Below are 21,139 nucleotides of genomic sequence, written 5' to 3' on the forward strand. Positions count from 1 at the left end.
TGAAAGTTTGAATATGTATTTTGCTTATGTTAAGGCTTTAAGACAGAACAAAATGCACATATCTCTCTAGGAGGTCCCGTCTTACTCTGTTCTCAGACAATGACACCTTACAAGAAATGGAGGATTGGGGAAAGAGTTGGATTTGGGGTTGGTGGGAAGAAGGAAGTGGATGGCAAAGCCCAGAGTGAGGGTGGGTAGGAAGTGTGGAGGATGTAATGAAGCTGGGCACACTGGAGGGGCCCCACCTACCTCACTTAGCTGGCTTAGCCCAGGCACCTGAGGACCATTTTAAAAATGCAGATGCCTAAGCCCTGCTTCAAATATTCTAATTTGATTGGCCTAGCATGAGGCCCAAATATCTGTCATTTGAAAGCCTTCCAGGTAATGCAGACATGCTGTCAGGTGTGACATGACTAAGTCAGAGAGGGATGTTTGTACTCACAGACTGGGAAGACAGGACGCACAGAAAGGATGCAAGTCAGCCCAATGTCTGACCCCACAGGGAAGGGACCTGCTTTGGATGGCTGGGGATCTGACACAGCCTCTCGGCTCCTGGAGCACTTACCTTTCCTAACCCTGGGGGATGCAGTCTTGCGGAGAAAGAGCAAGTCCTACAAGCAGGGAAATTCGGACAAACCGGCCCCTCCTCAGCTGTCCCACTGCTCTGCCCAGGGAAAGCTCAGGCTGCCGGTGCCTTTGTACAACTTCTGAGCCATTTCCTGGCCTTTGAATTGAGCTGTTTCCATGGGCAGAACAAAGTGAAGAGTTAAGGAAAATTTCCACATAAAACAGACTCCAAATTTAGCTACTAAGGGACCAGACTCCCAAGGCAGCCATTAGCAAAGCTGAGATTGACTGGCTATCCGCACAGAACTTCATTTTGTCTTTTGGGAATTTGGGATGAATTCGGATTAAAAACAAACATTTTAAATAACATCCTCCAAAAATCTGGTTCAGCAATTAGCAGCTTTATTTAATTACGGGGGAAGGAGAGGACAGAGAAAAAGAGGGAGAGAGAAGAAAAAGAGGGGCATTGATGGCTGAAGGATTTTTCTTTTTTCCTCTCTTGGAAATAATTCCTTCAACCATTCCAACACTAAATAGAAAGCATTTTTAAAATGTATTTACAGATAAGCCGTCGGCCTCTTCCCTGTGAAGAAGTAAATCAGATCCATGAGGACTGCAAGCACATGGGACTCCTCGTTGGCAGAGGCAGCATTTTTTCTCAGGTAAGAGAAAGACCGGTCTTTACCTACCGCTCTAGGTAGGAGTCTCTCTGATGTCCTAATGCTGATCACAGTTTCTTCACAACTGTGAAGATGTCCTAATGCTGATCACAGTTTCTTCACAACTGTGAAGATGTCCTAATGCTGATCACAGTTTCTTCACAACTGTGAAGATGTCCTAATGCTGGTTGCAGTTTTTTCACAACTGTGCCAGGGTACCCAGCCGCATGTCATCTAGGGATGAAGCTCGGGTACAAAAAAAAAAAAAAAGGCGAGGACAGTGCAGCTCTCCGGCCACAAGGGGGCGCTGAGTGAAAATGGTTTGGTTGTTGCGGCTCTGTGGGGTAAAGATAGAGGCAGACAGGATGGTCAAAGCAGATAATTTACAGTGTGGATGATAAATATCAGAGTCATGCAGTAAATAATTTGTCTCCTGTATAATTAATTCTAGCCCCTGTGAAAGCAATTCTGGCCGTTCTTAGCTCAGCCCCGGGCTCTGACTTGGTGACCCTGCTAAGCCTTGGTGACCTCTGTGGCTGGGAGCAACCCGACAGCACTGGCAGGCCCGGGTGATGCCTGTCGGAGAGATGGAGGACCACCTGGGCATAACCCCCATTGCCAAACTCAAAATCAGCCACAGCCAGTGTCCTTCACCCTTAGGCTGGGAGATTCAGAGGTCGAGCCCTCCCCACTCCCTTCCTTGAAAAGCCATGCCCAGCTCCACAGTCAGGACCCTAGCTTGCCCTGCACGCACTGTCCGAGGGGCTGCTGCTGCTGTGAGTGAAGTGAGCTGCCCCTCAATCCCTCACAGCAACAGGCCTCTCCCCAGGGATGGGCTACAGGGCAGAGACTTAAGAGAGAAGGTAACTTCTGCTCCTCCCTAACTTGTCCTGTCCTTTGTTAAGTTTCTTTCCCATTTTAAACATTCCTCATCCTTCCCAGTTTCCCTGCTCCATCTCTGCCTCTCACAACTTCAGTGGATACTGAAATATCCACTTCTTGCCTCATACTTCTCAGATAAAATTGAAACTATCAGGCAAAACCTCTATATAAACTCATCGGTCCCCACATTTATTCTTTCCTCCTGTGTTAGTCCCCCCAGCATGCTATCACAAAGTGCCATAGACTGGGTGGCTCGTACATCATAGAAGTTCATTTCTCATAGTTCTGGAGGCAGAGAAGTCGAAGATCAAGGTGCCAGCAAGTTCAGTGTCTGGTGAGGGCGCTCTTTCGAGGCGGACATCTTTCTGCTGTGACCTCACATGGCAGAAGAGGCAAGAGAGCTCCCTGGGACTACATGGGCTCTGCCATCCTGACCTAACCACTTCCTAAAGGATCCACTTCGCAAGACCATCACCTTGGGAGTTAGGGTTCCAGCATAGGAATTCAAGGGGTAGAGGCATAAATGTCCAGATCATAGCACCTCCTTCCCTGAAGTTTCCAGAAATGAGGCATTTCTCCTTTTCAAATCTAGATCTTCCATCTGTGTGCTTGTTTCTCCAAGCTCCCTCTACCTTCACTCAAGGAAACATCCCCAGGTTTTCTTGCATCTTTAACTTTTCCCCAACTTCCCCTTCCCCTTTAAACAAAACAGACTTAAAGTTCTCCCAGCCCAAACAACAAAACCAGAATAAGCACTTTTGCTGGGATGTGCTCTGTGATTTTTTTTTCCAGTCTTGGTCGTAAATATTTTTCTGTACAAACCAGATAGCATAATTTAATGATTATGAACCGTAAGACATGCAATTTATAAAGACATGAGATACTTGTGTACTTGCTTAGCTCTTCCTTTGCTATTTGGCAAAATTTGTTATGTGCTAAGCAACCGGTGTTATTCTGGAAACTGAAACTATTAGGTTGCTGTAAAAGTAATTGCAGTTTTTGTGATTTTTTTTTTTTTTTTTTTTTTTTTTTGAGACGGAGTCTCGCTCTGTCGCCCAGGCTGGAGTGCAGTGGCGCAATCTCGGCTCACTGCAAGCTCCGCCTCCCGGGTTCATGCCATTCTCCTGCCTCAGCCTCTCCGAGTAGCTGGGACTACAGGCGCCCACCACCACGCCCGGCTAATTTTTTGTATTTTTAGTAGAGACGGGGTTTCACCGTGGTCTCGATCTCCTGACCTCGTGAACCGCCCGCCTCGGCCTCCCAAAGTGCTGGGATTACAAGCGTGAGCCACCGCGCCCGGCGTGATTTTTTTTAATTGCAAAAACTGCAGTTACTTTTGCACCAACCTAATACGGTGATAAATAAGATCTGGTCCTTCCTTCATGCAGCTGGTGGGAGAGAAAGGCAAATACATAGAAAATTACAATACAATGTAGTAAGCTCATCTATAAATATTTTTTAAAAGGTATGCAAGGGGGAGAGAGAAGGGACTTCTAGGCCAGGCTTTCTGGCCAGCAGAATCTTAAATAATGAGATAAACAACCAAACTGTGCATGAAACATGGCAGAGTACAAAGAGCTAATTTTGCACACCACATGACACCACACAGATGTGGCTGGCGCAAAGGCTTGAGGTAGTCAGTGGAGCTGGTATGAAGCCCTTCCTGCTTGTCAGGTACTGTCCTAACACTTTGCATGAACTGACTCATTTAATGCTCCCAACAAGCCTATAAAATAAGTACTATTATTATCCTTATTTTACAGATAAAAAGACACACAGAAAGGTTAAGTAATGACAGAACCAGGATCCAAACTCAGGTAGTCTGATTTCAGAATCTGTCCTCTGAGGAGGACAAATCTAAGGGGACAAGACTGGAGACAGGGGGGGTCCCTCTGGGAGCCAAGGATGCTGTTTGAACTTGAGCTGTCGTTCTGAGGATAATCCTGGAAAATGCACAGAATATGGATATGAAGAACAAGAGAGAGTCGAGGAAGAAGCTCTCATGTTGGTTTGGAATGGGCAAAAATGAGTCCAGCTTTGAGCATGCTCCATTCAAGGTGTTCATAAACATCTCACTCGGCCGGGCGCGGTGGCTCACGCTTGTAATCCCAGCACTTTGGGAGGCCGAGGCGGGTGGATCACGAGGTCAGGAGATCGAGACCACGGTGAAACCCCGTCTCTACTAAAAACACAAAAAATTAGCCGGGCGTGGTGGTGGGCGCCTGTAGTCCCAGCTACTCGGAGAGGCTGAGGCAGGAGAATGGCGTGAACCCGGGAGGCGGAGCTTGCAGTGAGCCGAGATTGCGCCACTGCACTCCAGCCTGGGCGACAGAGCAAGACTCCGTCTCAAAATAAATAAATAAATAAATTAATTAATTAATTAAATAAAATAAAATCTATCAATATTTAAAAAAAAAAATCTCACTCTATCTACAGATGCTTCTTGACTTACAGTGGGGTTACGTCCTGATAAACCCCTCCTAAATTGAGAATATTTTAAGTAAAAAATGCATTTAATACACCTAACCAACTGTACATCATAGCTTAGCCAGCATAACTTAAATGTGCTCAGAACACTTGCATTAGCCTACGGTTGAGCAAAATCATGTGACAAAGCCTATTTTATAGTAAAGTGTTGAGTATCTCATGTAATGTATTGAATACTGTACTGAAACTGAAAACAGAAGGGTTATATAGATACTTGATGTACAATTTCTACTAATGTGTATCGCTTTCCCATCATTGTAAAGTCAAAAAAATTCTGTCAGGGACCATCTGTAGAAGTCTGTAGCTCGGAGGAAATGACTAAAGATCATGTTTTATAGGTCATCAGCATTTATATGGTGAGATGAGGAAATCTCCCAGGAAGTCTAATGTCTAGATGAGAAGCTCAGCAAGATGAAGATAGAAACTTGCACAACACTGACATTTAAAGGGCAGGAGAGGCCGGGCACAGTGGCTCATGCCTGTGATCCCAGCACTTTGGCCGAAGCGGGCAGATCGCTTGAGGTCAGGAGTTTGAGACCATCCTAGCCAACATGGTGAAACCCTGTCTCTACCAAAAAATATAAAAAATTAGCTGAGTGTGGTGGCACACACCTGTAATCCCTGCTACTCAGGAGGCTGAGACAGGAGAATTGTGTGAACCTGGGAGCAGCGGGAGGCGGAGGTTGCAGTGAGCCAAGATTGTGCCACTGCACTCCAGCCTGGGTGACAGAGCGAGACTCTGTCTCAAATAAAAAAACATAATAATAATAATAATTATAATAATAAAGGGCAGGAGAAGGAAAAAGCTTCCCAGATAGAGGCAGAAAGCATGGACAGGTATGAAGAGAATAAGAAGAGTGTGAAGTCATGGAAGAAAGAGACAGGAGAGGTTCAGGAAGTGGGGTGGAGAATTCCAAAGAGTCAAGTGCAGAGAAGGCCAGAGAGGATGAGTGCTGGAAGATGCCCTGTGGATTCCACACTTGCAGGTAACTTTAGTAGAGTGGTTGATGAGGCAGAAGTCAGACTGCAACCAATTGAGATGTGAATGGGGGAAGGGCAAAGTAATAAATAATGGCCAATAAGCACCAACCAGTCTTTTTAGTGGTGTGGCTAAAAGCAGGAAGAAAGCATTTGCGAGGTAGCCATAAGGGACAAGGGGGTCAACAAAGATTTGTATTTGATGTGGTCTAGATTGGGGTCATGAGAGCTTTAAGCCTGCTTGTTTATAGGCTAAGCGGAAGTTGAAGGGGTGTTTCCTGGAGTGAAGGTGATGGGAGAATCCAGGGTCAAGGGCATGGGTGGACAATTTGGAGTTGAACAGCAAATACGTCTTGTTCTCTGAGCCTTTAGGAAAGGTTATAAAAATGGATGTGAGAGCAAACAAGTCTATCTTGCCCGGCAGCTTCAATTTTCTGAGAAGTATGAGGCATGATTGTCTATGAAATAGAGGGAGAGGCGCAGGAGTTGAGTAAGGAAATTGAGAGGAATGTTAAAGGTTTAGATTGGGAAAGGACGCTGACAGTGAACAAGAAAAGTTGGGGTGACCCACAGAAGTTGGAGACCCTGAATATCTAGCGGTGTCGCTCAGCCTAGCTGTGTGATTTTTCTCTAACTCTTCTCAGCCATCTAGATTAGAGAAAAGCCATTCAATAAAATATTTTATTAGCCCTGGGATTGGCTGTGTGGGTGCAGCAGGAGAAGGGTAGAAATGCAAGCAAAATGAGGGGCAAATGTGAGCCTACTTCAGTCAACTCTGTGTTCTGAGCTGGGTGGAAAGGAAGGAGGATACCTGAGTGGAGCAATAGACCTGAAGATAATGGGTGAATGAGGATTCTGAAGTCTTCATGAAAAGGAGAGCTATAGTGGGAATCAGAAATTGAGTTGTTCCTGGTGAAGAGGAGGCTCATGGCGTTGGCCATGGGTATGAATGGTTGCAGAAGGTGGACGTAAAGATTCTGGGAGTTGTGGCAATAAGGGCAGTGAGAAGTGAGTTTGCTGGGTTGCACATATGGACATGGAAGTCACCCTGGGCAGAAATGGAGTATAGTGAGGGGCCTAAGACTTCAGTGAAGGTGTAGAATGACCAGGAGGTAAATGTATGACAAAAAGGAAAAGGGGCAGAACCAAATTGTACAAGGGTTTGTATGGAGACTGGAGGGTGAATGGCCTGGATCCAGCATTGGGGATACAGGAGGAACCAAACCAAGAGGAAAATGAGAAATGTCCTAAACACAAGGTTTTGGATTTTTAGTTTAGTGCATTTCCTCGAAGTCATATTTGATTCTCTGATGATTTGTTTTCTTATTTTTTGGTGTCTCCTCAGACATTTCGCATTGCACCCTCAATGTGCATCACTAAACCAGAAGTTGATTTTGCAGTAGAAGTATTTCGTTCTGCCTTAACCCAACACATGGAAAGAAGAGCTAAGTAACATTGTCAGAAATAAAGAAAACCACAAGTCTCAAGAATTTGCCACTTATGTTCAAGGGTGAATTTGAAGAATTTCAGAACCACTGGTATCCAGAGAAAACCTGCAGCTCTCCATAGGAGCTGTAAAAGACATGGTTGACTGCCTACCAACCATATTTGTTAGCAGAGCCCCTATTATCTTGAGAACTCCATTCTTCAGGGAAAAGATCTCCCTAGCTCAGAGAATAAATCCTAATTAGTTTACGTTAGGTATGGTAATTTGATTCCCCTTTGCAGTGATTGGTTTATGCATGAATATGTGATTTATTTTTGTCCAGTGAATCTTGACTTTTGGTGGAGGTGCCTTCAGGGAAAGTTTTCTTCACCCCTCACTCTTCAGTTCAAGAAGAGATGTCTTCTTGTTGCGCTGAGAACACCATATGTCCATGACAAGATTCCTGGCACCATGTCAGCCATCTTGTAGTCATGAGGACAACCCTTTTTGGTGAGGTTGGAAAATGGATGGAAGCCAAGTGCTTAGTGATGTCAATGAACCACTCACTTAAGCATTCCTGGAGCCATCCTACCTCAGGGCTTCTTGATATATGAGGCAATAAATTCATTGTACTGTATAAGACTCTTTTAATTTTCACTGTTACGGTCAAAAGCATACTGAGAAATGAGGCAGAAAATACCCCCAAAGAAACAACAAGTTTCCCTCTCCTTTAACTCCCTTAAAACATCTATCAGAGCCTTCATTTCTTGTCCTTACCTACTACCACATCCCACTCTGGTCTGAACCCTTATTACTCCTATTGCAATACTCTCCAAGACCATAATTTCCCAAACTTTAGTCATTAGAATACACACTTATATAATTTGTCCATAGAGGCATACCACTTGTCTTAGGTATATTTTTCCTTAATTTGACTTTTTTTTTTTTTTTTTTTTTAGATGGAGTCTCGCTCTGTCACCCAGGCTGGAGTGCAGTGGCGTGATCTCGGCTCACTGCAAGCTCCGCCTCCTGGGTTCAGGCCATTCTCCTGCCTCAGCCTCCCGAGTAGCTGGGACTACAGGCACCTGCAATCACGCCCAGCTAATTTTTTGTATTTTTAGTACAGATGGGGTTTCACTGTGTTAGCCAGGACGGTCTCGTACTCCTGACTTCGTGACCCACCCACCTCGGCCTCCCAAAGTGCTGGGATTACAGGCGTGAGCCACCGCGGCTGGCCAATTTGACTTTTTTTTACTAAGATGTGTAGTAAACTTTCTGTAATTACAATAAATGATAAATCAATCCTACTTGTCATAAGTAGAAAGTAACCATAAAAACAGAGTGAACAGAAAACAATGTAATTCAGTTTTAGCAAGATGCAGTTTTTGCAAAGATTCTCAGCCTGAGTCCTGTTCTTTCTTTGTTCAAAAGGGAAATTAGAGAGTATTCAAAATGCCAGGTGAGGTGGCTCATGCCTGTAATCCCAGCACTTTGGAAGGTCAAGGCAGACAGATCACTTGAGGTCAGGAGTTCAAGATCAGCCTGGCCAATGTGGTGAAACCCTGTCTCTACTAAAAATACAAAAATTAGCCAGGTGTGGTGGCACATGCCTGTAATCCCAGCTACTCGGGAGGTTTAAGTTTGAGTTTTATTGTTTCCTTTTCATATTTAACTAAATTCCTAAATTGTGTTTTCAGTGTTCTTCCCTTTTCCTTTATCTTAAAGGAAAAGGAATGTTGGAAGTAGAGGGCTTTGAACAACTGGAAAGTAAGTATTGACTTTCTTGTTCAATGTCCCTGACCCTGTAATTGTCATCAGTAAAGAGGAGAAGAAGAACATTCCAGGCAGAGTGAACTATAGAAGCAAAGAACTAAGGTGCATGACATGGAAAGAATGGTGGAAACAAAGCTCAAAAAGCTTGTTTGAGGACAAGGAAGCGGTGGCTGTGGTGAGCAGAGATTGTGCCATTGCACTCCAGCCTGGGTCTGTCTCAAAAAAAAAGAGAGAGGGTATTTGAAACATGTTAAAAATACACTGGCAAACTGAGACCTTCTCTTCAATACAAACAGAATAGGGTCTGGAGACCTGAACGGAAATCACTTTCTCAGCATGTGATTGAATGCGTATCAAAAGTTGTGTTTCTAGGCCGGATGCGGTGGCTTATGCTTATAATCCCAGCACTTTGGGAGGCCAAGGCCGGCGGATCACGAGGTCAGGAGATCGAGACCACGGTGAAACCCCGTCACTACTAAAAATACAAAAAATTAGCCGGGCGTGGTGGCGGGCACCTGTAGTCCCAGCTACTCAGGAGGCTGAGGCAGGAGAATGGCGTGAACCCGGGAGGCGGAGCTAGCAGTGAGCCGAGATCGCGCCACTGCACTCCAGCCTGGGTGACAGAGCAAGACTCCGTCTCAAAAAAAAAAAAAAAAAAAGTTGTGTTTCTGTTTGAAGCTAATTGTCCTCATTTTCTAATCCCTCCCCACCACCAGGTGTCTGTTCTGCTGACACATCCTACACCTCACTGCCAGACTTGTTTCCATTAGGCATTAACTGAAACATAGCATTCCCTGGCATAAAACCTTCCAGCAGCTTGCCATTAACCCCGGAGGAGGTCAAAACCCTTTAACAAGAAGCTCGATGCTGTCTAGTATCCAATATCCAAATAGAGCAAACACTTTAGAAATGTTCTGTTTGGGCACAGTATTATTCATTGGAGTAAGAGTCAAATGACCTGAATTCTAAATCCAATTCTTCCCCTTATTTGCTATAATTGACTTTGGGCAAGCCTTTTAACTTCTTTTTAACCTCGGTTTGTTCCCAAGAGTATAAATATTTGCCCTTCCTACCTTCCAGAGTTGCCTTGGGAATAGAGTGACCCCGTGGATGTAAAGTGCTTTGCAAACCAATGACCTAGACAAATAGAAACTTCTTCCTTTCAAGCCACATTTCTCCTCTTTCCTTCACTACAAAATCTTTCTCAAGGGCAGTTTTTGTGCCTCACTTATATGTCTTTGCCTCCTACCCAAGCCCCAACCACTAGGATTTCATTCCTGTTTCCCATTCCTTGGAAATGCCTTTTCAGAAGGCACCTGGTGACTTCTTTATGACCGAAACTTAATGTTTCCTTTAAATGATCTTTCTGAACAATTGCTACTTCCTTCGTTAGCTTCTGCAGTGTGGTCCTTCTGTCTCGGATGGCCTTCTCCACCTCTTTTCTGGCAACTCCTCAACTATAACGTTCTGTCCTGAGCTGTCTCTTCTTCCATGCTATACTCTCTCCCTATAGGCAACCTTAACCACTTCTGAAATTTCACCTATCTTGACTATGCTGAAGACTTCCAAATATTTATCTTTAGTCTCAACCCTTTTTCTGAGCTCTAACCCCAAAATCCTAGCTCTCTGGACTCTGTCATTTAGATGTCACAGGAATACTTCAAATTCAACAGACTTAACACAAACTCTACTAAATATCTCCTCCAAGAATCCCTTCTTTATTAATGGTACCCTTTTAAAAGTCTCAGGCTCACAATGATTTAGATCATTTTTCCCCCAAGTTATCTTTCTGCCCTTTATATGACTAAGTCTCATGAATACCTTCTCTGACATAATTTTTTCCAGTATGACCCATTTATACCAAAACTGCCTTAATTTGGACCATCATCTCCCTAAACTATTTAAACTGCCTTCTAATTGGTATCCTGGATTTCTTCCCAATCCTTCCTCTACATTGATACCAAAGTCATTTACTTAACAAATAAATATGATCATGTCTCTTGTCTCTTGAAGCATTTGGGGTTTCCTATTGCCCAGGGAACAAAGTTCAAACTCCAATTATTATGGCATTCCAGGGCCTTCACAATTTGTCTCCAAACAAGCTTTTTGAGATTTATTTCCACCATTCTTTCCATGTCATGCACCTTAGTTCTTTGCTTCTATAGTTCACTCTGCCTGGAATGTTCTCCTCTTTGCGAGTGAAAATTACAGGGTCAGGGAGATTGAACAAGAAAGTCAACATTTACTTTCCAGTTCTTCTTCAAAGCCCTCTACTTCCAACATTCCTTTTCCTCTAAGATAAAGGAAAAGGGAAGAACACGGAAAACACAATTTAGGAATTTAGTAAAATATGAAGATGAAACAATGAAACTCAAACTGAAAACCAATAACAACAACAACAACAAATGTCTCCAGCCAAGATCCCTGCTAGTGCCAGGACATCCTCTCCAGGAAGTAGGAAGCTGAGAGATTTAGTCATTCAGGTAAATTCATACAACAAATTCCTTGTGGTTCCCTGGGTCTTACAGAATCTTTTATATACCTAACAGTATATCCTGCTAGTTTCCCATGTCCAAGGGACATATTAATGTCAAAGTCAGAAATGAAATTCCAAAAGGTAGCCAGGCCCTGAGTCTCATTTCTTGACTACGAAGGCTACATGGCTGTACCCCAGTTCCTGCTCATCAGGATAAACTGCAACTCTTTCTTGAAGAGCAGTTGGGGATTAAAGATGAGCAAGTCATCAAAGGCATGGGAGTAGGAAGGGCAAAAATTGTGACCGTAGAATGCATATGGCCTTTCATTTCTTTCACTGGCTTATAAGCGTGATAGATTCCTCCCTCTTTACATTTGGAGTCGTGGGCAGGGGTTTAGCACCCCCATTTTTCTCCCTTCCTTTTTCTGCTCTCCCCACAGGCAGTGGGATGCGAGCCAGCTTACATAAGGCAAGGAGCCCACATTCTTGCCAAGATTTTTAAAAACTTTTTTCTTGTTAAGACTGTCTAAAGTGAAGATAATGAACACTCAGCTCAAGTAAACTTTTTTCACACAAGGAACACATTGACAGTCAATCATGTGATTAGAATATGCATTAAAATGTTGGCAACTGTTTAAAAACACTTCAGATGCCAATCTACACAGGAGGGAGTAAATTTTTTTTTCTTTTTTTGGAGACAGTCTCGTTTTGTCGCCCAGGCTGGATTGCAGTGGGACGATCTCGGCTCACTGCAATCCCTGGGTTCCAGCGATTCTTCCACCTCAGCCTCCTAAGTAGCTGTGATTACAGGCACATGCCACCACACTTGGCTAAGTTTTGTATTTTTTTAGTAGAGACAGTGTTTCACCATGTTGGCCAGGCTGGTCTTGAACTTCTGACCTCAGGTGATCTGCCCGCCTTGGCCTCCCAAAGTACTGGGATTACAGACATGAGCCGTTGTGCCCAGCTGGGAGTAATTTTTTAAAAGCCCATCATATCAAGCTTTGTTTATATCATTAGTAATAATAATTATTGTAAAATAACACATACAAATTAGTAATACTCCTATAAATTAGTAATACTAATTTAATAAAGTTAATAAATTAGTAATACTAATTAACACCCATATTACTAATTATGCTAATAATACAACACTAATTATTATAAAATAACACCTATAAATTAGTAATACTTTATTATTATAAAATACAGTCCTACTTGTATTGTAACACTCTAACTTGTATGTTGGTGTAACTTTTAACTTTCTGGAAATTCAAGCTAATCTCAAAGGTACCTCTAAACTATGGAAGGACTTAATTCTTCTTCCACCTTTAAGTTTCACTTAAGTCTCACCTTTCCCGCAAGGAACAACAGAAGAACGATAGAAAACATGGCAGCATTTGCTGCTTGCTCATCAGAGTGTTGAAATCAGAGCATCATAGTCATCATTCAGAAGTGGTGTTGAAGACTGCTGGGCCCTGCATCAGTTTTTTGCTCTTGGTTAATTAAAGCTGAACGCTCATTTCCAACTGAGGCACAATCAGTAAAAATGGCACAGCTTTGCCCCATGGAAAAGGTGATGGTAAAATACACACCCCAAAGTATCTCAACAGAAACCAAAGGACCACTGAAATTAAAAAGAGTGAAGTCACAGAAGCAAAAGCTTTATTATATTAATCCCTTTTGGTTCAATGAAAACAAAGGAGATAAACCTAGGTCCGATTGGTGGCAGATGTAGGGAGTGTTTGGTAGATCTGAAGACACTGTGAGATGAACCCATGGTGGAAAACACCCACAGAAAAGATCTCAAAAACACAATTTAATCAAGAACAGGGTCAGGATGGTCATTGCAGACAGCAGCTAGTGAAAAAACAAATTTTTAAATTGGAGGGGACAACATGATGCAGTGGAAGGAGCCCACACAAAGTCTCCATTGGATTTGAGCTGAAGCTTCCTTGTATCCAAAAAGATGATCATATGGACCCCCTTGAACCCTTGTGAGGATTTAAAGAATACACTGGCAGCTTCTCCAGTAATAACTTTCTCCTTAGGATTCCCTACCTTTTCACCCAGAAACTCCCTTAGTTGGCACTTGGCTGTCACCATCTTGAGCCAATGTTTATTTCTGTGTGTATGTTTTACTTTCTTAACTGAATTCTAACTACTGGCAGGGTGACCTTCTCTTCTCTTCTTATGCTTAGTGCCTAACACAGTGCTCCTCAGAGAAAGGGAAAAAGTGGCTCCTAATTGGGAATACATTCTCAGAAATACACGCTTAGATGACTTTGTCATTGAGTGAACATCACAGAGTGTGCTTACACTAATCTAGATGGTAGAGCCTACCACACAGCTAGGCCTTGTGGTATATAGCCTATGGCTCCCAGGCTGCAAACCTGTACAGCAGGTCACTGTACTGAATACTGTATGTAAGAGTTAAAGAAAGAGGAAAGAAACATGAAACGTGGCTCAGCAGTCAACAGGTTTATTTTAGGGAAATAAACCTGAGAGGGACTTCTGTCTGATTTTGGTCAGGAGTATTCTCTCTTACAGACTAAGAGTATACATTGGTTTTAGGGCAAGGGGCCTTATCACAAGCTTGGAATGTTTCTGTGTGGAGGAGGAGTTTTATGGCAGGGTTGGAATGTCTCTAGGGCAGAGGGGAGGTTATCTTGGGGCTGACATCTTTCCAGCCAGAGTGGGGTTATCTCAGGTTTGGCATGTCTCTGGTTGGGGAGGGGTCTGAAATATTTCTGGTTGGAGATGTTATTTGTGGTTTATGGTCATGCTGACCTTAGCCATTAGGCTGATGCCCTTTGGATTTAGGTGGTTTTTGATCAAGGTAAACTTTAGAATGGCGGTGCTTGTCCAAGATGGTGATGTTCCTATTCTGTCACTGTAGATAGTAGTAACACAATAGCAAGTATTTGTATATTTAAACATATCTAAATATAGAGGACATATAGTCAAAATACAGCATAAAAAGTAAAGAATGGTATACCTGTTTAGGGCACTCACCATGAATGGAGCTTGCAGGACTAGAAGTTGCTCTGGGTGAGTCAGTGAGTGCATGGTGAGTGAACATGAAGGCCTAGGACATTCCTGTACACCACTGTGGACTTTATAAACACTGTACACTCAGGCTACACAAACTTTTTTAAAGTTTTCTTTCTTCAATAATAAATTAACCTTAGTTTTACTGTTGCACTGTTTTTACTTTATAAACTTACTTTTTGTTAACTTTTTCGCTCTTTTGTAATAACACTGCTTAAAACACAAACACATTGCACAGCTTTACAGAAACATTTTCTTTGTTTATATCTTTATTCTATAAACTCTTACTGTTTTTAATTTTTTTAAGTTATTTATTAAAAACTAAGGTAAACACACTAGGCTAGGCTACCCAAGGTCAGGTTCATCAATTTCACTGACTTCCACCTCCACATCTTGCCCCATTGGAAGATCTTCAAGGGCAATAACAGGCAGGGAGTTGTCCTCCATGATAACAATGCCTTCTTCTGGATACCCCCTGAAGGACTTGGGGCTGTTTTACGGTTTTAACTTTTTTCTAATAACAGAAGGAATATACTCTAAAATAATGATTAAAAGTATACATAAACCAGGCCGGGCACGGTGGCTCAAGCCTGTAGTAATCCCAGCACTTTGGGAGGCCGAGGCGGGCAGATCCCGAGGTCAGGAGATCGAGACCATCCTGGCTAACACGGTGAAACCCCGTCTCTACTAAAAATACAAAAAATTAGCCAGGCGTGGTGGCGGGTGCCTGTAGTCCCAGCTACTCGGGAGACTGAGGCAGGAGAATGGCTTCAACCCGGGAGGCGGAGCTTGCAGTGAGCCGAGATCGCGCCACTGCACTCCAGCCTGGGCGAAAGAGCGAGACTCCATCTCAAAAAAAAAAAATAATAATAATTACAACTTTTATTTTAGATTCAGGGGGTACATATGCAGGTTTGTGTGTGACACCGAGGCTTGCAGTATGAATGATCCCATCACCCAGGTAGTGAGCACAGTACCCAATAGGTAGTTTTTCAGCACTTGCCCCCTCCCTCCCCCATCTAGTAGTTTTCAGTGTCTATCGTTCCCATCTTTATGTCCATGTGTACCCAATGATCACATTGTTTTTCGCCCTGTGATGAAATTCATAAGTGCCAGGTGCTAATGATAAATGATTAAGATGAAAGGAAACTTTTGCTTAATAAAGTTACTATGCATTTTTTAACAATGAAGATTTAGATCTTTTTTTTAAGGTTTGTTAGCTAATTGCTTAATATTTTTGTCTGGTTTTTAAAACCATGGGAGTTAGAGAGAGACACAAGAAATGAAAAAAAAAAAAGTTTTAAAACGGAATGTATAGGATTCCATTTTGAACTAAATTATATATGATATTGGATTAAAACGATATACAAGAAAAACACCAGAAAGTTAGCAGTGGTAGCCTTTGGGCTATAAGTACTTTCTATGTCATTCTGTTGCTGGAAAAAGGGGTCCCAATCCAGACCCCAAGCGACAGTTCTTGGATCTCATGCAGGAAGGAATTTCAGGTGAGTTGCAGAATGCAGTGAGAAGAGATAGTTTATTGAAAGCTACTCAGATATAGAGTAGGGCATCCTCAGAAAGCAAACAGAGAAACGCCTCATCTTTAAGTTTTTCTTATATAGGGGTTTTGCCTATGTAAATGCTAAGCTAACCTGTGTCTACGTACAGGTGGGCAGACAGCATGACAAATTTATTATTCTATTGATTTCAAGAAAACTGTCCTGACATTCTACTGTGTAAATACATCAAAGCATAACTACAACTATCTTGGAAGCATATACTGCTATGGGTATTAGGACATCTGGACTTTCTGCTGTTGTAGGAGTATATCCTTGCAGGTATCTTTACGCTATTTCCTCAACTATAAACATCTTATGACTATGGGTCATGACTGGCAAGGAATGTGCCTTGTTATTCTCAAGATAGAGCTGAACTTAAAATGGTATTAACCTCTGACTCTCCTTCCCTAACAATTCCTCCCTATATTTGTCAGTGTGTATTTTTTTTAACTATTTTATCTTTATCATTTTCAAGCATACAGTTCAGTGGTAATAAATACATTCACATCCCTTTTTTTCCCTTTATTCCCCCTTTTCCCTTTCCTTCCCAGGCTCTGGAAACCACCAGTGTACTCTGTTTCATCATGAGATCCACTTTTTTAGCTCCCACTTATGAGTGAGAACAGGCAGTATTTGTCTTTCTGTGCCTGGCTATTCATTTGACATAATGGCCTCCAGTTCCATCAATGTTGCTGCAAATGATAGGATTTCATTACTTTTTATGGCTGAATAATATTCAATTGTGCATATATGCCACATTCTCCTTATCCATTCATCTGCTGACAAGCACTTAGGTTGATTTCATATTTTGGCTATTATGAATAGTGCTGCAATAAATATGGTAGTGCAGGCATCTCTTTGACATATTAATTTCCTTTCTTCTGGATATATATACAGCAGTGGGACTGCTGGATCGTATGATAGTTCTATTTTCAGCTTTTTGAGGAACCTCCATATTGTTCTCCATTGTGGCTCTACTAATTTACATTCTCACCAGCAGTGTATGAGGGTTCCCCAATCTTCACATCCTCACCAGCATCCGTCATTGCTTGTCCTTTTGTTACAAGCCATTTTAACTGGGGTGAGATGATATAAAAATTTCCAAAATTCCAAAAAAATCGATTCACTGAAAAACATATGATATTTTAGGGCCCCCTCCCAAAGGGTGAAAACTTCAGAGTGAGGAGGGCATTACCTAATTCTCCCCTGAAGCATCGCTGTGTTAATACTGATAGGGTGACAAAGAATTAAAATAGAGAATTAAACTTGATGTGAATTAAATGTTAAAGAAAATTAAGGCCAAGCTCGGTGGTTCATGCGTGTAATCCCAGTACTTTGGGAGGCCGAGGTGGGTGGATCACCTTGAGGTCAGGAGTTTGAGACCAGCCTGGCCAACATGGTGAAACTCTATCTCTACAGAAATACAAAAATTAGCTGGGCATGATAGCAGGTGCCTGTAATCCCAGCTAGTCAGAAGGCTGAGACAGGAGAATAGCTTGAACTCAGGAGGCAGAAGTCGCAGTTAGCTGAGATTGCACCATTACACTCCAGCCTGGGTGACAGAGGAAGATTTCGTCTCAAAAAAGAAAAAAAAAGAATGAGACTTGGGTCTAATAAGCTGAAGTTTTTATTTGAAAATGGATAATGGAGTCAAAACAGACAATGATCTTCACTAAGTATTTCTAACTGACCACTTTCCCGTCAGTGCTGAGTGATTTCATGCACAGGTTCTTCAGCACTGACCCTGCAGGGTGTGTCTCTGAGGTTACTGTGTCTGGGCAGGGTGTGGCATGGTGGGCAGAGTGACATTGTGGTCGGGGCAGTGGTCAAACTGCTCAGTTTTCAAAGAGGGGGCTCAGACCCCAATGAGAGGAGCTGTGGGGGTTGTGTTCTTTTTTTCATTTTTTAAATTAAGGCACAATTTAATTTATGTAAAGTAAAATGCACCCTTTTAAAAAAGTGAACAGTTCTTCAAGTTTCAACAAATGCAAGGAGGCATGTAACCACCCCTAATTCAAGAATAGAATCTTTCCATAACCCTCTAAAATGCTCGTGGGCCCTCTGTAATGAACCTCCTTCCTCTGCCCCCAGCCCCAGCAATCACTGATCTATTTTTATTGATATAGCCTTACCTTGTCCAGGGGGTTTTCTGACTTCTCCCCTTCTGCCCGCCATCAGCAACTCCATTCTGTTATAATTTTCTGTCCTGATACCTTCCCTCCCTCAGTCTACTGTAATTTGGTTTCTGCCTGCACGCTTCACTGATACTGGTTCACAGACACATCCAGGAACGTTTGAACTGCCCAGTCCAGTGGGCACACATCAGTCCTACACAGCTTTTTTTCTTAACTTTTTCTACAGCCTTTGCCACAATCGATTGTATCTTCCTTATTGAAATTCCCTCCTGCTTTGGATTTCATAATTCTATTTTTTCTAGTTATCTGACTATTCTCCCTTGGTCTCCCTTACCTTTTGTTTCTGTTTCCATTGAAAATCAGTGTTAACCAGTGTAGCAGACACTGATGGTTGCCTACTCAAAAGACTTATCTACTTTTATTCCTGTTCCCACTTTTGTTCAGGTATCCATCCTAAGCGGAGGTTGCTTCATCCCCAGCCCCAGGGGCAAATCCTTAACCACCATGGTAGTCCTATTTATCCCTGGCCAATGAGATGTAAGGAGAAGGCTGCTGGGGGTGGAGTGGGAAGCTTCTGGAAAAGACACGCCACTTCCCTTCATACCCAATTCCTGTTTAAAAAAAGAAGAGAGAGAAATGACTAAAGTTATTGTGATATTGTGATATAATAAGAAGTATACATTTGGTCTTCATCCCTGGTCCCTGGCACAGAGCTCCTGAAACACTTATAATTTCCCAAGTGACAGAGGTGCTAGGAGCACCTTTTTTTTCTATTATTTGGTCTTTGACCCTAGTTCCTGGCACAGAGCTACTAAGTCCCTTGCAATTTCTGAGATGGTAAGAGCATCTTTTGTCCTAATGAGGTGACTCTTGTTGGGCTCCTGGAAGGCTTCAGGATGGGAGCTGGTCACCAGAAACACCAAGCCATCATTAGAAGTTTAGAGCTTCCAGCCCCATCTACATCCTCCAGGGAGAGAGGAGGGGCTAGAAATTAAATAAATTGATCATGGCTGCAGGGTTTGACAGGGTTTGCAGAGCTTCCAGGTCAGTGAACACATCCACGTCAGGAGAGTAGCACACCCCAGCATGGCAGAACAGATGGAAGAAGCCACCTGGGTCCTTAATGACACTCCCAGTGGCACCCCAGCTCCACAGGGGCAGAAGCTCCTGCACTCTGGACGCTTCCAGACCTTGCCCTATATACCTCTTCATCTGGCTGCTCATCTGTATTCTTTATCATATCCTTTGTTATGTAATAAAACAGTAAACTTGTTTCCCTGAGTTCTGTGAGATGTCTTAGCAAATTATCAAACCTGAAGAGGGGTTCGTGGGAACCCCCAAATTGCAGCTAAGTTGGACAAAAATTGAGTAACCTGGAGAATTACTTGCAACTGATGTCTGAAGTGGGGGTCAATCTTGTGGGGCTGAGTCCTTAACCTGTGGGGTCTGTTCTAATTCCAATGTCAGGAGTGAATCATAGGATGTCCAGTCGGTGTCCAGATAGTTGGGGAATTGGTTGGTATGGAAAAAACCCACGTAGTTGGTGTTCATGAGTGTGTAGACAATGTGAGTATGCAGATGGAAACAGTGAGTTTTTTCCTTTTCGGTTATCCTGCCCTTCCTTTCCAGAATGGAAGCAGGTAACTTGTGGTTGTGATGGGACAAGTCTGATAAAAGGCCACATGCTGAGCATGGCAGAACAGATGGAAGAATCCACCTGGGTCCTTGATGACATTCCCAGGCCACCAAATGAACCATGCCAGAACCGCCCACTCCCAGACTTCTTGTTATCTGAGACAGAAAACCCTATGGCTTAGGCTATTTTAAATGAGGAATTCTGTTGTGCGTGTTCGAAAGCACCCCAGTAGCATTCGTCCACTCTGTTCTCACTCTTCACTCTCTGCCTCAGGGATGCCATTCAGTCATGTGACACCAATAATGCCATGCATGCTGACCACTTCCAACTCTCCTTTTCTGTCCCAGGCCTACCTTCTGTGAGTACCTTTCTCCAGATCCACACACACAGGGCTGCCTACTGCATATCTGCAATAGACACTGAAGTGGACCCTGCACATTCTCTTTTAAGAAAGGACTTGTTGCCCCAGCAGCAGGGGGTGTGGTCAGGAAATGCCTCCAGCTGTCAGCTCCTTTAAGAATTGCCTCAAGCACAGAAAGCAGCCTTGCCCAAGTTCACATCCTTCCCAAGATGATCCGGCCAGGGATATACAGGCTCAGCCATCTCGGCTTATCAAAGGACAATGCTGATGAGCCATCTGTCAGGGCTCTCATTGGGCCAGGACTGTCACCTGACTTTTCCCTCTGCCCAATCCTGCTTCCTTCCTTTCCTTTCCATAGGCTGGTCCCAAAAAGACTCCCTAATAAATATTGTGCATACTAACTCCCTTCCAGAGTCAGCTGCTGGGAGAAACCAACTTGCAACACTATCTTCTCCTGGATATTCTTAGAAACTTCAACCCAACATTTGCAAAACTGAACCCACCTTCTTCACTCCCATTCCCTTCCACTATCTTCCCTAGCTGTATTCCTTAACAAAGCCACCCAGACTGAAAACTGAGGAATCATTTTTTATTCTTCCCTTCATCCTCCAAATCTCAATGGCCTCCAGGTACTTTCCATTCTATTTCCTGTGTATCTCTCAAATCATTCCTTAATCTCTATTTACACTGTTTCTGCTGGAGTTCAAGTCATCATTTGTCACCATAATCAGTGCCCCTGACTTCTGTATCTGTAACATTACTCTCTTCCCATGCATTCTCCACAACAGAGGGATTTTTCTAAATTGCAAATCTGATTTTCGTATCTTCTACTTGACAATTTTTAGTGATCCCTATTGATTATAGAATAAAAACTAGTATCTTCACATGGTTGACCACTTTGTATGAGTTTGATTTCTTGTACACTGTTTCTCACCCACAGCCCTTTTGTCAAGGCAAACCAAACTACCTAGAATGACTAAAATGAGCTGTGCTGTTACATCTTTGTGCTTTTGCACTACTGCTTGTTCTAAACCTGGAATGCTATTCCCTCTTGTCCTCACTTCCCTGACTCATCATTCACAACTCAGTTTGGTAGCTAAACTGAATATTATCAACATTCAAATCTTTTGTCCTTCAAAGGAAGGACAC

The 21,139-nt window shown here is 42.9% G+C and overlaps 1 protein-coding gene across 2 annotated transcripts in view; it reads left to right on the plus strand.

The window, feature by feature from the left end:
- AGXT2 (alanine--glyoxylate aminotransferase 2) overlaps nt 1–7,636 on the plus strand; it is a 45,317-nt gene extending 37,681 nt beyond the window's left edge. The window contains exons 13-14 of one of the 2 annotated variants that reach the window (XM_055245926.1): nt 1,131–1,229; nt 6,919–7,636. In XM_055245926.1, coding sequence (XP_055101901.1) covers nt 1,131–1,229; nt 6,919–7,026 — 207 coding nt within the window. In that variant the 3' untranslated portion in view covers nt 7,027–7,636. The remainder of the gene's footprint in view (nt 1–1,130; nt 1,230–6,918) is intronic. The other variant, XM_055245927.1, reaches the window with a different exon arrangement.
- The last annotated feature ends 13,503 nt before the right edge of the window (nt 7,637–21,139 follow it).

This window comes from Symphalangus syndactylus, chromosome 16, assembly GCF_028878055.3.
Source record: "Symphalangus syndactylus isolate Jambi chromosome 16, NHGRI_mSymSyn1-v2.1_pri, whole genome shotgun sequence".
NCBI classification, from domain to species: domain Eukaryota; kingdom Metazoa; phylum Chordata; class Mammalia; order Primates; family Hylobatidae; genus Symphalangus; species Symphalangus syndactylus.